A 14,450-nucleotide genomic window follows, 5' to 3' on the forward strand; every position below is an offset into this window, starting at 1 on the left:
CTAATGAATGGGCAAGAGATTAGTCCTCATCTCACTTACCTCTCTACTTAAATCTCGATCTGCACTCTACTCTTAAGCCATCTTTATAATACTCTAGTCTCCTCCTGGGCAGTCCACCCTGTCTTTTCTACCCCCTGAAAAGACTTATTAACTTTGCAACTTGCATTCTCAACAACCTCCAGTGCCCTTACGTCTGTGCACCTCCTTCATTGGGGATAGCTCTCTATACAACAGCGGACCTTCTTCAAATTCCTCCTGTCTTTTATTAAAATCCATAGAGGACTGACGCTCCCATTTCCTTCTATCTCTCTTTACTCCTAGCCTCGCACCTTGTGATCTCAGGCACTCCTGAATCTGCGCTGCCTCTCACTTCAGCTTCTTCACCCTTGGCCCCCCACCACTGGAACTAGTACCCCACTAATTAAAAGCATAACCTCACTTCGGGCCTCCAAGACTGCTTTTAAAACATTTCTCCTATCCGGGTAAGGGTTAGCAAAAATATACAGGTAAACCATTGCTCCCCGACCCCATTACTAAGCCCTTCCTGCATTGTATACAAAGCAATAAGTATCTCTATCTGGATATAATGTAAAAACAATTGTTGCCAGTCCATGTCGTCCCCAATCCATGTTCCCGCTAATAACTACCCCCTCCACCACCTGCTCATTTATCATTCTGACCTTTTTGTAAAGCACCCTGTAAAGGTACTGCCCAGCAAACAGGTGGTGTCCTCGTGGACAGCGTTTCTGATCAAAACACTCATCTTCTTGTTCAGTAAACTCAAATATGTAATGAATAGAAAAACCAGGTTGCATTCCTTTTATCATCAATTCAATCAGCTCTTTCCCACTTAAGCACCCTTCTTAATCACGACGAGAAGCTGAAATCCAAAGGGTTATCAGTTCAGGTCATAAAAGCTTTATTCGACTTAGGGCGTCAGCATGAATGCAATGTTAAAATACAAACATCCCTTCACAAGCGACCATAAAGTAGAATAACCCATACAATACAGAAGATGGATATAAAGAAAAAGGCCATAATGGTTAGTGCTCAAGAGAAAACTGTGGCAGCAATAGTGAATCCATTGCCAAGTGGCTCTCGATGCACCCAGTTCTAATGCGGTTCTTTAGGCAAACGCCGAAGGAATCTGACGCTTCCTCAGGAGCCAGGCACGATGAATGAATTTGGCGTTGAAATAGACAATATTAAGGTCATATGTCGCCCTGCAGAAGTCCATTGTTGCCCAAGTATGCCGAATATTAGCAGCTCTGAACATGGGGACGAGATAGATGACCCGCAAAGCTCTATAACCCTCACAGAGCAGCAAGAAATCTGTTAATGTAAATTTCTGCACCTTCAATGTACCCATGTGGAAAGGGTTATGCTTTCCTGCCAGGGTAGGAAATGGGTTGGAACTTTCCTACCAGGGTAGGAAATGGTATCTTAATCAAGAGGTGCTCCATCCTGAAGACCAGAGGCTAGTCCAGGAAACACCCTTATCTGTTCCCAAGACGAGCCCTCGCGCACGAACAGCCTGCGTTTATGAGGACATAGCATTCGCGACTGAATGCAGAAACTGCCATAGCCTCACCTCCTACTCAAAAGCTGTATACATTGGTATATATGTCTTGAGATGTAGAGTCATTTTGTTAAGGTGAGTATTGTGATCAATGGAAAGAGCAGAGTCCAACTACCACTACTCGCTTAGAAAGGTTTTTTGCTGAATCACTATCACACACCTGTTTCAAATGTAAAATTGTGGGCATTCTTATGTTCCCAAAATGCTCTTTGCTTTCATGCAAATCTCCAGGCGTGTGTTCCATGAAGATACGGGCCTCATTACACGGACGGCAGTGGACCAAGGTGCTATTAGCACCTTGGTCCATGCCGGTAAAATACTGGCACCGCCTTGGAGGAAAGGGGAATTACCGCCCTATTCCAAGGTTGGTGGGGCGGTAATTCCCTCTTCCCCCATTGCCCTTCCCCATTCCCATTTGTGCCCCATAGGGCATAATGGGAATGGGGAAGGTGCTAATTACGGACCCGCAAATTGGGGTACCGTAATTAGCTCCCTGGTCCCTTTGCGGGTTGGTTTTTAACGCCTGCAAAAAGCAGGCGTTAAAGTCTCCAACCCGCAAAGGGACCGCGTAGTAAGGTGGTAAGGGTTAACAGTCACCGGTACCATTAACGGTGACCGTTAACCCTTACCGCCGTCCGTGTAATGAGGCCCACTTGGGGTCATTACGACCCAGGCGGTAAGTACACCAACTATGTTTACACCATGGTGGATGGCGGATTTACCGCCCCATTCCAAGGTGAGTGGGGCGGTAAATCCCCATTTCTCATTTACCCTTCCCCATTCCCATTTTTGCCCCAAAGGGCATAATGGGAGTGGGCAAGGTGCTAATTACGGCACTGTAAATTACGGTGCTGTAATTAGCACCAAGGCGGTTTAGCGCCATGGATTTTAACGCCTGCTGAAAGCAGCCGTTAAAATTGGAATCAGGCGTTAAGGGTTAACAACGGCGTTAACCCTTACCGCCTGAGTTGTAATGAGGCCCACTGTGTTACATGACCTGTCCTGGACCCTGGGCCCTTCCCCCTTGCCCGTCAGCCCTGCCCACCAAGGAATAGTGAGTTCCCAGAGCACATATTTTCCATTTCCAGCACTGTTTGCTACTAATAGTAAAACAAAATAACTAATATAGATTTCATGAATGCAGTGTGATTTCATGTCTGCACATGTGCAGAAATTATATGCCACATGGTATGTAGCCAAACCTGTTTCCTAAGCAGACTTAGCATTTTCCTCTTGCGCACAAGATAAGGCCCAAGAGGATATAGTGCCAATTGTTCTTTCATTAAAGTTGAGTGGTAAACAGGAAGTATTGTTGAACAAAAAGTGAAGTCTTACACTTGAAAGAGGGAACTGAAATGAGTGGCTTATGATGTAGAGATGTTCTGCTATCTATAGAGCGGTGCTTCAATTAAAGATGCATATTTTACTTTGTGAATGTGGCAGCTAGCCGCACTGACTGTACCTCCAGTCTGGGTACTGTAGAGAGTAGTATAACTTGCGGGAGGATAGCTCAGGGGCAACACGCTCGCCTAGGAAGGCAGACGACAAGGAGCGACACAGGTTCGATCCCCGGGTCCGCGCTTAGAATACTCTGGGTATTAAGCGCGTTATAAAAGACCAATCACAATGGAAGTTGCTGTACAGTATGTGTAAACTGTGTAGGCAGCGAGTGAATGGGTAGTAAAAGTAAGTGGTGATTGTTTATTTATTTAATCGTTTTTTTTATTACACACCTAATACCATACCTGAGTTTGGTTTTTAAGCGCAAATCCGGGATTGGAACCTCTGTTGCTCTACGTTGTCTTGCTTCCAAGACCAGCGCGTTGCCCCTGTGCTAGGCTCCGTGCTAACCTCCATTTCTCCAATGTCTGTCTGGTTTCTTCGCAGACGCGTTGTGAATTCTGCACGACTCAGATAGGACCACACTCCAGGGGCACATGCAATCAGCGGAGGGTGTCTTGGAATATGCTTGCTTCAGGAGTCTTCATGATCAGCTGATTAATAGTAATGACTAGGACATGATCATTGCCACTATGAGCCACACGCAGAATAATGTTACAGTCAATACCTCGCGTTGGCTGCTTGCTAGAATTTGTATCGCAGGGTTGCACCCGCATGAGTTATGCAGGTCTGTTGGACACTGCATTGACCAGTGTATACTTCACACACTAGACATGTTTCTGCTGTAAAGGCTTGGAACCCCAGGGTGGAATGTTCATGTGTGTCAAGGTTTTCATTCTGGAACATTGGGATGGAATGTGTATGGGCAACACTAAGCTTGGTGTTCTGAGCTGATAACTTGAGAGTGGGAGCTGGAGCAGGAGGTTGTGTTGGGAGCTTGCTGTGAAGTATCTTAAATAAAAGACTACTGTAAATTACCAGAAGTGTCCATATGTCTCCACATTAGTGTTTTATGTTAATTTGTATGCTTAGATATTGGAATTGCTTAGTAGTGTCGCCGATGATGTCACAGTTATTCCAGTAGTCTTTAGTGCCTTCAGTGCCATATTTTACCTCAGACTCAGACAGCAATTCTTAAATTCAGTGAGCAACACTCCTGCTTTACCCAACTTTACTTTACAGGTTTACGTGTCCTTTCTCTGTATGCATTAAGATGTACAGGCTCATTACACGTTTGGTGGCGCAGGAAACAAGTGGTGGTCATTTTGTTACTGCCGCTTTTCCCGCACCGCTAAACTACAAGTTTGCCGGTGGGGTGACCTGATTTACCTCCAGCCAAGACCTGGAGGTAAGTCAGGCTTCATAACAGCAAAAAAACAGCTGATATTGGCGGCACCAATAATACCGGCAATCCCCCATGAAGGCCTATAGACTCCATGGAATGGGGATTAATTTACTGTTGCCGGCACCTGTAATCTGCCAGTGATACCGGCAGATCAAGCACCGGTAACGGTATTACTGTTTGCCGGTATCGTGGCGGTCTTACTTCCAGGATACCGACAAACATATAATGAGGACCATAGTCTTTCCTATCTTTCATTGGACTCTCAATTGCTCTGGAGTTGGCACCCAGATGGCAGCCAGGACAGCTTCAAAAACGTTATCTGCCTCACGTACTGCTTGCAAAACAAAAATGATAATTGTGGTGCACTATTTATTTATAAATAATATTCAGTCAATAAATGAAATTCAGCAGGAGTTGAAAGCTGTGCCACCTTAACTCTGAGCGCCCTTTTTAGCACAGCAATGAGCACACTGATGCCATCACAGATGCCATCACTGATGCTTTGTGAAGGCATCATGTAGCACGACACAGACAACAGATTCAAACAGGGGTCAAGTCCTAAAAATTAAAGTGGGGGACTTACCAACAAACGCAATGGGATGTGATGTTGCCAGAAATTAGCATACCAAGGTGAAATATGCACATTTCATTAAATTGGCTTTGGATAACTACGCAAATTGAACAGGACGAATGGCATTTGCCTTTCATAAAATCAACACACACTCAAAACCAAGAGAGGATATTTTCTTCTAATATTGTTTTTGAAAACTTTAAAGGATGTGCATGTTTAAACTCCAAGAACCAATAAAAATGTTTTCCCTGGAACTTGCAGTACTGAAATGGGACATTTCACCTTTAGTTGTTTGTTATTTTTCATCAGGTTATATAGTGTAGTGGTGAAGTGTCTGGCCTAAAAATCTGCCGACTGCCGAGGATGGCTTTAATTCCTAAATTCAAAGAGGACATTCAATGTTTCTCATTTTAGCTAGGGGGAACTGAGTCCACCCTCTGAATAAAGTGGGTGGACTCTGTCCCCCAACGTGTACCCTGGACTTGAGCCCTGGATTCAAAGTTCAAACAGAAATAATATATTAACTCAAATGTCAGGATGGTAGAAGGCCTAACTTGCACGATGCTAAGGTGGGATTTCCCTACCAGATCAAAACTAAGGAAAGTCTGAGTGAAAACGTTCAACTTACAAGTCTGTCTGCGTCCACAAGCCTATCCTTACCCTCACAACTAAAGCTAAACAATGTGTAGGGATGTCAATAATAAAAGAAATGGTGATTAACCCAAAGTTCTGAGCTTCTTCCAGTCCTTTGCTTCCTTATTAGCTCCCCTTCCCCAAGTTCAAGAAAGTTCCACAAAAGTCTCAAGATTACCTTTCTCAAGTTCCAATCAATACAATTCCACACAATCCTTGGGGTTCCCTTCCCCAAGTTCGAGGCAACACAGTTCAAAAGAAAAGGGTCTTGAGGCTCCGTCCTCAAGACAGCATCTGTAGCTCATCAAGTCTCAGGGTCCCCTTCCTCAAGCAACTTGTACTTGTCTCTGGTTTTCAAAGTTCAACACAACTCCAGGCCAACTTGACCCTGCTTCTGGATTTCATCAACAGTTCACTTACAGTTCTCCTTCTTGGTGTGTTTCACAATGCCTTCGGTTTACACAATTTAGGGCTCCATGGTCTGGGTGCAGTTGCCAGACCACACGGTCCACCCATCACAGTTCGCACAGCCAGGAACCCTAATCTCTTCAGCCCACACAGGTTCCTCTACATTTGTCCTGTGTCTCAGTTCACCTTCACTTAGCTTCTTTGTTGGCCTCCTGGCTTTATGTGCAGCTCTACACTCTCCTGGCTTCTCCTGATCAGCCTCTTAGTTTTGCCATAATGTGTTGCATGTCTTATGCCAATCTTTGGCCTTTCCCCATTGTCTCCATTCATGTAGTTTACTTTGTGGTGGTCTTATTTGTTTCCAACCTTTCTGTAGCGCTCTTTCACACTTGGGCTCTTTTCCGTAGGTTGTTTTCACATGAGCACTTTCCCTTTTGACTTTCTTCGGCTCACAGCTTTGCCCACAAAAGTTTCACTCAACTCAGTATTCAATGTGCTTGATTTAGCTTTGCTTCAATTTTCATTCAGTTTGGTATTCAATATGCTGAATTTAACTTTGTTACTCATGCGTAGCCGCTAGGAACCCCCCAGGTTTCGAGTACCATTCCCCTGAACTCGCTGGTACTCGGCATTCCTCTGCGGTGGCTCCGCTGCTTCTTCTCCACTTCGTGGGCTGATCTCTGAGAGCCCCACTCGCACAGTGGGTGCTTCCCAGCACACGCCGGCAGCTCTGCTTCTCTGCTCTCGATGCGGACAGCGTCCTTTCTTCTTTCTTCCTTTTCCCACAGCTTCAGCTGCTTTCTCCAGATCATGAGGCTCCCACACTTGTGGAGTCTAACTCCCCACTGGTCTACTGGGACTTCTGCCAACATCCTGGCGTCCTCTCAGTTCCACCAACGCTGCATCCTCGTGGAAAAGGTCCCCTGCTGGTCTCTCCTACACAGGCTTCCCTGCTGCTTTCTTTGTTGCTCCTGTGGTCTCCTTTTATACACCTGCAACCACTTGACAGGTTGCAGGTGTAGGCTCCCAAATGGACTTGCCTAACCATATTTAAAGGTACATGCCTGACCTTCCCAGTGCTTTGTAGGAATCTTCCTTGCCCCAGTACTAGAGTGGTGAACAGAGTTACTAGTGTTCATTACTCCTAGCCGCCTCTTCCTCATCCCAGTTCTGTCATAGATAAAGCGTGGGAAAATGAGGGGAGATGTTGTACAATTGCCTCTAAAGGCTGAGGGGGCTAGGTGGGTCTTCAATAGGGAAAGGGAGATACCATTTCTCGCCTGTGGGTGCCCCACTCTCAATCTTCAAGTACCCTCCACCCAGGTGATCCTCCCTCGCTTCTCCACCCCCAGGGTCAGGATCCAAAAGCGATGGCCTTCCCCTGCCCACCTGAGAATAGCATCCAGGGGGAGTAGGAGTGAGGATACCCTCAGGTCTCTCACAGCTTTCACTTATTACTTGGACATGCTCCAACCCCTGCCAAGCCCATAGTGGGGTCATGGGTCACTGGCCATGGCTTGTAGCCATTGCCACACTGGCCACACTGCCTTGCCATCCAGATTAGCCACTGTGTCTCACCTACGACCAGGTCCAATGGCCACTTTACCCCCATAAAGGGTCCATGGGCCACTGGCCATTGCCTGTACCCATGAACAATTTCCACACTGCCCAGGGCATGGTCTTTGGCCATGCCGTAGGTCCTATCAAGCCACGCAGAGTAGCAAATGGGCCTGGTTAACTGCTTATAAAAATGTAAAGCTTACAAATGCTGGGAATGCCAATGTTAAAATACAAATGCTCAGTCCAAACATAACAAAAGTTAAACTTTGCAAACTTTGAAAAGTCCAAATGTACTACTTTCCCAATCCAATACAAATTTCAACAGCAGCATTGATTTGAGCTACCAGTAATTTAAAATGCGGGTTATGAATTAGTGGTGTTGTGTGAACTAAGGGTGCATTTGTAGTGTGTTGGACTTTGTTTGAATTTGGACATTAGTACATTTGCAATGAGTGTTCGGACATTAACATTGAAAGGATGATTAATAGTGTAGGTTCTGAGTGGAAATCATGCTCTTACCTGTATGGCAACAGTAAGGAAAGCTGCCATAAATCCTAGAGTCTGCTTGAACAGTATTATGGCAGGACCCGCAGTTATTGAAAGTTTTTTTTTTATCAAATGAGTTTCTATGAAGAAATCTGGTGCCTTAAACATAATGTTGTCATCTTTTTTGCCATCCTTTTTATTTTGCGCCTTCTCTTCTTTTTACAGAAAAAAAGCAAAAAGGGGTCTGTGGATGTTATCAAAATAAAGTGTGTGGAGATTGTGAAGAATGATGGCGGATTTATTCCTTGCCAGAATAAATACCCCTTTCAGGTAAGTTCTGGACTTTACGCAGATATTAAGTCCAGCTTTATTCCTCTACCCTTTTGTTTGAGTCCCCTTCATGGAAAGATGCAAAATAGTTTGTTTCTTGGATACATTATTTTACTAACCATCTGAAACATTTGGTCTCATTCTATTTTGTCTTTTAAAGTTCCCCTTTATTTTAATTTCCTTTTCTTTCCTTTCTGTGTTTTCTCTGCTAACATTCACCAGTGTTTTTGGTTCTAGTTTCCTCACAATCCCTGACATTCTTTAATCTGTGATTCCCACTTAGGAGGGACTGGGAAAATCAGTTGCACTGGTGGTCAGACCTCTTCACAACTTGTGCTTTAATGAGTTTTAGATTTCTTCACAAGGAAGCATTAAGTACCTATTTTCGAGCCTGCCCCCCCCCCCTCTTGAAGATCTGATTTTTTGAGAAACCGTCATAAGCAGAGATGGACCGACACCGTAAGGGGTCTGTCCATGCACCTATCTCCTCCACCAGAGTAATCCCTAGGTGCTGATACCTCTTAATAGGATAGGCCTAAAAATTGTAAACCTATAGAACTGCCCTGGCAGTTGAACACCTCCACTCTTCCCTGGAGGTATTGGACTACAGGGCTCTGAACTGCCTCAAACCAGATGCCATTGTGACATCGGCCACTGCCAAGTTCACTGTAGCCATGGAAGGTATACAGGTTGGCTATCAGTCTGCTTCCCACACACCTACTGGCTCAAGGCAAAGGACCAACCAAAACCTGCCATCGCTGAGGTCTCATATACCACTTAAAGCATATATTAGGCCAAGACTATGGAGGGTGCCCGTTATCGCACAAACTGATTTAACCAAAATGAGGTCAGGTAATGCCCCTGGAACTTGCTAGAAGACTCAGTTAACAGGGTCCAGCCCCAATCAGCTTCTTCTACTGGATCTTAGAAAGGGGGACCCACAGAGAAACGCGCATCTAAGAAAACAGCAATTACCTCAGGAGTAGTCAGAATTCTCACCTGATTTTGTGGAAAGGGACAGTACTATACAGGACACCTGAGCAACTGGCAGGTGTCACTATTTTACAGCAATATATTTCATGGGCCTCTCCCCACCGGAATACTTGGAACTCACCTTTCACATTGGATCTTTGGCAGGCCTGCCTTTACTCCCCTACATGGGAAGATTTTAAATATTGTCTATTTTTTTAAGACAAATATGTATTTTGTTTATGGATATGAAGACAGCATTCAGCAAATTATGAATAAGATTTGTATTGAATCCGCCTTTATTTGTGATAAGGCCGAGAAACAGGCCCTGTCAGTGGAGGGAGCGGCCCAATTACTGACGCCCCAGCAGGTGCCAGAATGTCTGTGAACGGACCCCATCCCAGCCTCTCCTTGCCTCCATCTGCATCAGTGAGGTTGATGGTACAGCATCAGGATGGCATAGGGAAGCAGGCGGCCCCAGCACCAAACCGGATTCAGGAAAGCCGGGCCATGCAAGTCGGCCCACCACAGCAGTAGCCCACAGGGTGCCGGAGCAGAAAGATGGACAGGTGGATTCAGCGCTGGAAGGACCGTTATCGCACAACGCAGCGAGAGTGCGGCTCCAGCAGACAGAGCCTGCTGGCGCATCCAATCAGGGAACCACCACTAAGCCACAAGGTACTTCTATTAATGAAAGGCCTCTATGGTAGCTGTGATAGCAAACCACACTAGCCCACTGGGGAGATAGAATGAAAACTAGGCCTGGAAGAAGGCCTGGGGACAGCAATTCCCTGTGGATCACTCCGTGACCCAGTTGAAAAAGTTAGCAGGACTGTGTAAAAAGGGGCAGCGCTTACCAGCCTTTTTGGAAACCTCTTCAAGTCTTCGCCTGACACCCCCTGGGAAGACAGGTAAGTCAGTAGTTAGGGAGAGAGGACTATTCTGGGAGAGAGTGGGATATTTAAGGGTAATCCTGGGAGTTGTTAGGTGTGGGTTAGTTGGGTGAGGACAAGAGGTGGAGGTGTACGTCCGAGAGACCACAGGAAGAGAGCGTGGCAGGAGTGCAGAAGCTATTGCAGAGAGGGGCCTGTGGAGTGTTTGCCCATGGAAGAGAGGAGTGAGTGGAATAAGAGTAGGGTAGCAAAGTGGTGTGGATGAGAGGTTGTAGTGGTAGGTGGTAGTAGCAGTAGTAGCGATAGTAGAGAGTTCTGGTAATGAGAGGGGAGGGTTAACAGCAGAAGTAAAGTAGTGGTAGTCGTGGTAGAGGGGGAGTAGTAATAAAAGGTGGTGGCAGAGAGGCAATAGTGGCGGGAAGTAGTATTTGGAGTAGGAGCAGGCAGGTGCTAGAAGCAGCAGAGGAGTAGTAGGGGTAAGGAAGTTGCATAGAAGGAAGAGTTAGTAGGAGATAGCGACAGTTTGGAATTGAGTAGTAGGAGCAGAGGTAACATGAAAGGGTGGAGGCAGGAAGGCAGAGTGTGAGACACGAGGGAATACTGAGTGGTGGCAGGAGAAGATCTTGGGCTCCAGTGTAGATGAGGGCCAGGAGAGATTGAGCGTTTGAGAGAGGGAGTGACACAGGGCGGAATGCGGTACCATCCCTAACTCTCTAAGAGCGCTGCATGGGCTGGATTAGGGAAAGCTACAAGGCCCCTGGGGAGTCAGGTAGCCATCGCGTTAGGGAGAACCTCATTGGCCCTAGAAAGAAAGGACAGATAGGGGGCACCTACAAATAGCTACTAACACCCTGTTACGGACACCTACGTTAGGGAGTAGGGACAGGCTTGGATAGTTGAGCCACAGAGGGACGTCCCTAGCACCTGAACACCCCAGACCTCAGAAACACCCATATCCATTAACCAGTCTGTCTGAAGTTCAATAAACATGCTTGGACTTATATCCAGAGTCAGAGTGGTTATTTGTGGCAGCCATCCCATCATCATCATTATCTCTACGTTGGTCAATCGCCCGTTAGCCTACTATTGTATTTCGTGTCCTGCATCCCAGATTTAGACCCATCTGTAACCAGGGTCTTTTCTGGTTTCTGTGTTCTTGTTGCTTCTAAGCTGTATGCTCATCTTTGTCTGTGACCTTAAGTATTCAAGCGCCCAGTTACCTCAGGGTTAGGCGCGCGATACAAATAATAAACAAATACAACTCATAGATGAATTTGTTTTATGCAATTTATTTAAGCAAAATATATGTGTACATCTGCTTTCAGCAATTTCTCTGTTTCAGAAAGTAGGACAGCATTTCCATTTGATTTACTACCGCATGAGCCGGTTTGCCTCTGCCCCTTCTGCCAGCGAATCCGTACAAATAGCCTAATACAAAAAACGAATGAGAAATGACCTTGTTTATTTGGCCGAAAATAGTAGGTTTTGGTATATGTATAGTAAATAATAGGTGGGGGGTGGGGTAAGGGTATACGTTAGCGTGGGGGTATGAGGGAAGTGTGGGGGGACTTCCCCGCATTATAAAAAAAAAGTTAAAAAAAGCAAAAAGTAATTTTCGTTTTTTGGCACAAAACATTTCTCAATTTGTTTTTTTTCTTCTCGAAAATATCTTATGACTTCACAGATCTCTTATGTGTCTGCATTCTGTTTTCTGCTTTTGTGCTCTCATTTTGATGGGCACTTCTAAAGCTATCCTGAGCAAAGTATCAAATATCAAACCCTGTGTAACTCTTTGAATTGAACGTTGAACTCTTGGCTTGGTATCAGGCTGGTAGTGTAAGCAGAACATCCCCGAAATTATTGACAATCGGCCAGAACGTTTCTGGCATTTACCCTTGTAACTGTATACCTGTGCATGGCCTCAGCTTGGATTTTGCAAGTGGTAGCAAAGGCAGTGCGTGGGTGTATCATAGACTTCTGCTTCAAGCCAGTTTGAACAATGTTCCTTGCCTTTTGAATTGTAGGCTTCCATATTTAGCGCAAATGGTCAGAGTGTGACATGCTATATCTTTTGTCTTCATTCTTGAAAAGTGAGAATCAGTCTAGGCTAAAAATGTTGAAATAATAATCCTTACTTCGAATGGATTGTGTCCTCCAACGGATTCCACATCTTTGACATGTAATGTCCACAGCTGTGCACTTTGGAAACTTTTTCGGCAGACGGCGTCCTTCGTCGATGGCGTTGGGTCCATGTCCCTCGAAGGCCTCAGTCAAGGGTGACGTCACAGGATGTTATAAATAGCACACACGGCACCCATAGCCTCAGTTCCGTTTTTTCTCGGCGTGCCTCGTGTATTTTCTTCGTAGAAGATGTCTTTCTCTTCGACCCCTCCGACTCTGCGGTCTGGCTTTAAGACCTGCCGTGGACTGCAAGTCGAAGATGTCGCTCACCGACCCCCACCGCATTTGTTTGTGGTGCCGGGGCGAGTCGCACGACACCGACGACTGCTTGAAATGCCAGTCGCTGACTGCCAAGGCCTTGCGGGAGTGGAAGGGGAAGCTCCAGGTAGGTAGGTGCTCGAAGCCTGTTAAGTCCTGTGCTTCTAAGTCCAAATCCAAGGGGGTTTCTACCGACAACTCGAGTGGCGACTCTCTGCGTCGGAAGGAATCCCGGGAATCTCGGTCCCGGAGTGGTTCCCGCCACTCGCCTTCCTCGTCCCGGCACTCGAGGAAGCGTTGTCACCGGTCACCTTCCCCATCCTCCTCGGAGGATGGTGCCTCGAGGAAGGTTACGTGCCCTACGAAGTCCTCGACTCCGGAGGAATGGGTGGTGTTTAAGAAATCCATGAAGGCGATTTTTCAATCGCAGGACGTGACACACATCGAGAGCCGCCGAGGTCCCGTACGGACAAGGAATTGAAGAGTGGCAAGAGACGTGTCTCTAGGTCTCGGTCCTCATCCCTAGTGAGACTGCAGCTACCTATGGAGGGCTCGATGCCGGCGTTGACTCGGTCAGCGATGTGTCCGTCCGACTCGGACATCGACGCTTTGCCATCATACCAGCCAACGGCGCCGTCGGCACCTGTGTCGATGTCAACGCCGAAGCGTTTGGCGCTCCCGACGTCGAGGTTGTCGACGCTCCTGACGTCAAAGCCTTCAATGCTTTCAGTGCCTTCAGGCATTTTTTCTCAGAGTGTGCCTTTGGAGTTCCCAGACATTGTGGATCCTCTGAGGAAGGCTACGTCAATGTCTGTGCGGCCAGTTGTGGCCTCCAAGCCCTCTTCTGTCACCAGACCTGGGTTTCACCTCCCTCTGGCTGACATTTATGAAGAGGAGGAGAGGTCTGAGTTTGAGGACCCTGGTGAACTGGATGAGGCTCCACAATTTTCTGGTGACAGTCAGTTGGAGGAGTTGAGACATTTCCTCCATGATGCCAGTGGGTTGGACACTTTCCCGGAAGTGGACTTTGGTAGACCTGAGCCTGGGGCTCATGCAGAGTCTTCGTACAGAAGGCTCATGTCACAGGTCTTGGAGTATCTGGGCTGGTCCATTTCTACTGAAGACTTTGTACAGGACGATCTGATGGACATTTTAGATCAGGGTTCGTCCTCTGACCCGGTTTTGCCTTTTCATCCTTCCTTGCAGAAGAGGGTGGCAGCTGCTTGGCAGTCTCCGGATTCTCTTCCAGCTGTTAATAAGTCCTTGACCAAAAAATACCACCCTTCCGTTAGCGATCCCAGCTATTTATCTACTCACCCCACTCCTGAGAATTTGGTGGTTCTTGCGGCTACGGCCACTTCGAGGCAGGCTGCGTACCCTTCTATCATTCCGGATAGGGACGACAAGCGCTTCGACGGTTGGGCACGGTGGGTGTTTTCTGCTGGGAGCATGGTCTTGAAATCGGTCAACTCCACGTGTGCCTTGGCAACGTTTACACACACTCTGTAGAATTGTGTATCTTTCGCGGCTGAGCTTATTCCCGAGGGGGAAGAAAGTGATGGTTTCCTTGCTATCGTGCAGGATGGCAAAGATGCCATGTGTGAGGCGCTTCAGTCGGGTTTGGATATGGCTGACAGTGTGAGCCGGTCCATGGCTGCGAGCACCGTTATATGCAGATTTGCATGGTTGTGGAAGTCCAGATGTGCAAAGCCGTCTTCTGAACATGCCCTTTGATGGTGCACATTTATTTTGCAGTAAGGCTGACGAGTGCCTTGAGAGGTTGCCAACCCCAAAAACTGCGGCGATATCTTTAAGCACCGCAGTGCGTCAACCTCC

The 14,450-nt window shown here is 46.7% G+C and overlaps 1 protein-coding gene across 4 annotated transcripts in view; it reads left to right on the forward strand.

The window, feature by feature from the left end:
• The window catches only part of TEC (tec protein tyrosine kinase), an 837,667-nt gene that overhangs the window by 431,383 nt on the left and 391,834 nt on the right, over window positions 1-14,450 (forward strand). For all 4 annotated transcript variants that reach the window (XM_069631701.1, XM_069631702.1, XM_069631700.1 and 1 more), the window contains one exon: window positions 8,209-8,313. In XM_069631701.1, coding sequence (XP_069487802.1) covers window positions 8,209-8,313 — 105 coding nt within the window. The remainder of the gene's footprint in view (window positions 1-8,208; window positions 8,314-14,450) is intronic.

This window comes from Ambystoma mexicanum, chromosome 6q (genome assembly GCF_040938575.1).
Source record: "Ambystoma mexicanum isolate Mex_15411 chromosome 6q, UKY_AmexF1_1, whole genome shotgun sequence".
Classification (NCBI taxonomy): Eukaryota; Metazoa; Chordata; class Amphibia; order Caudata; family Ambystomatidae; genus Ambystoma; species Ambystoma mexicanum.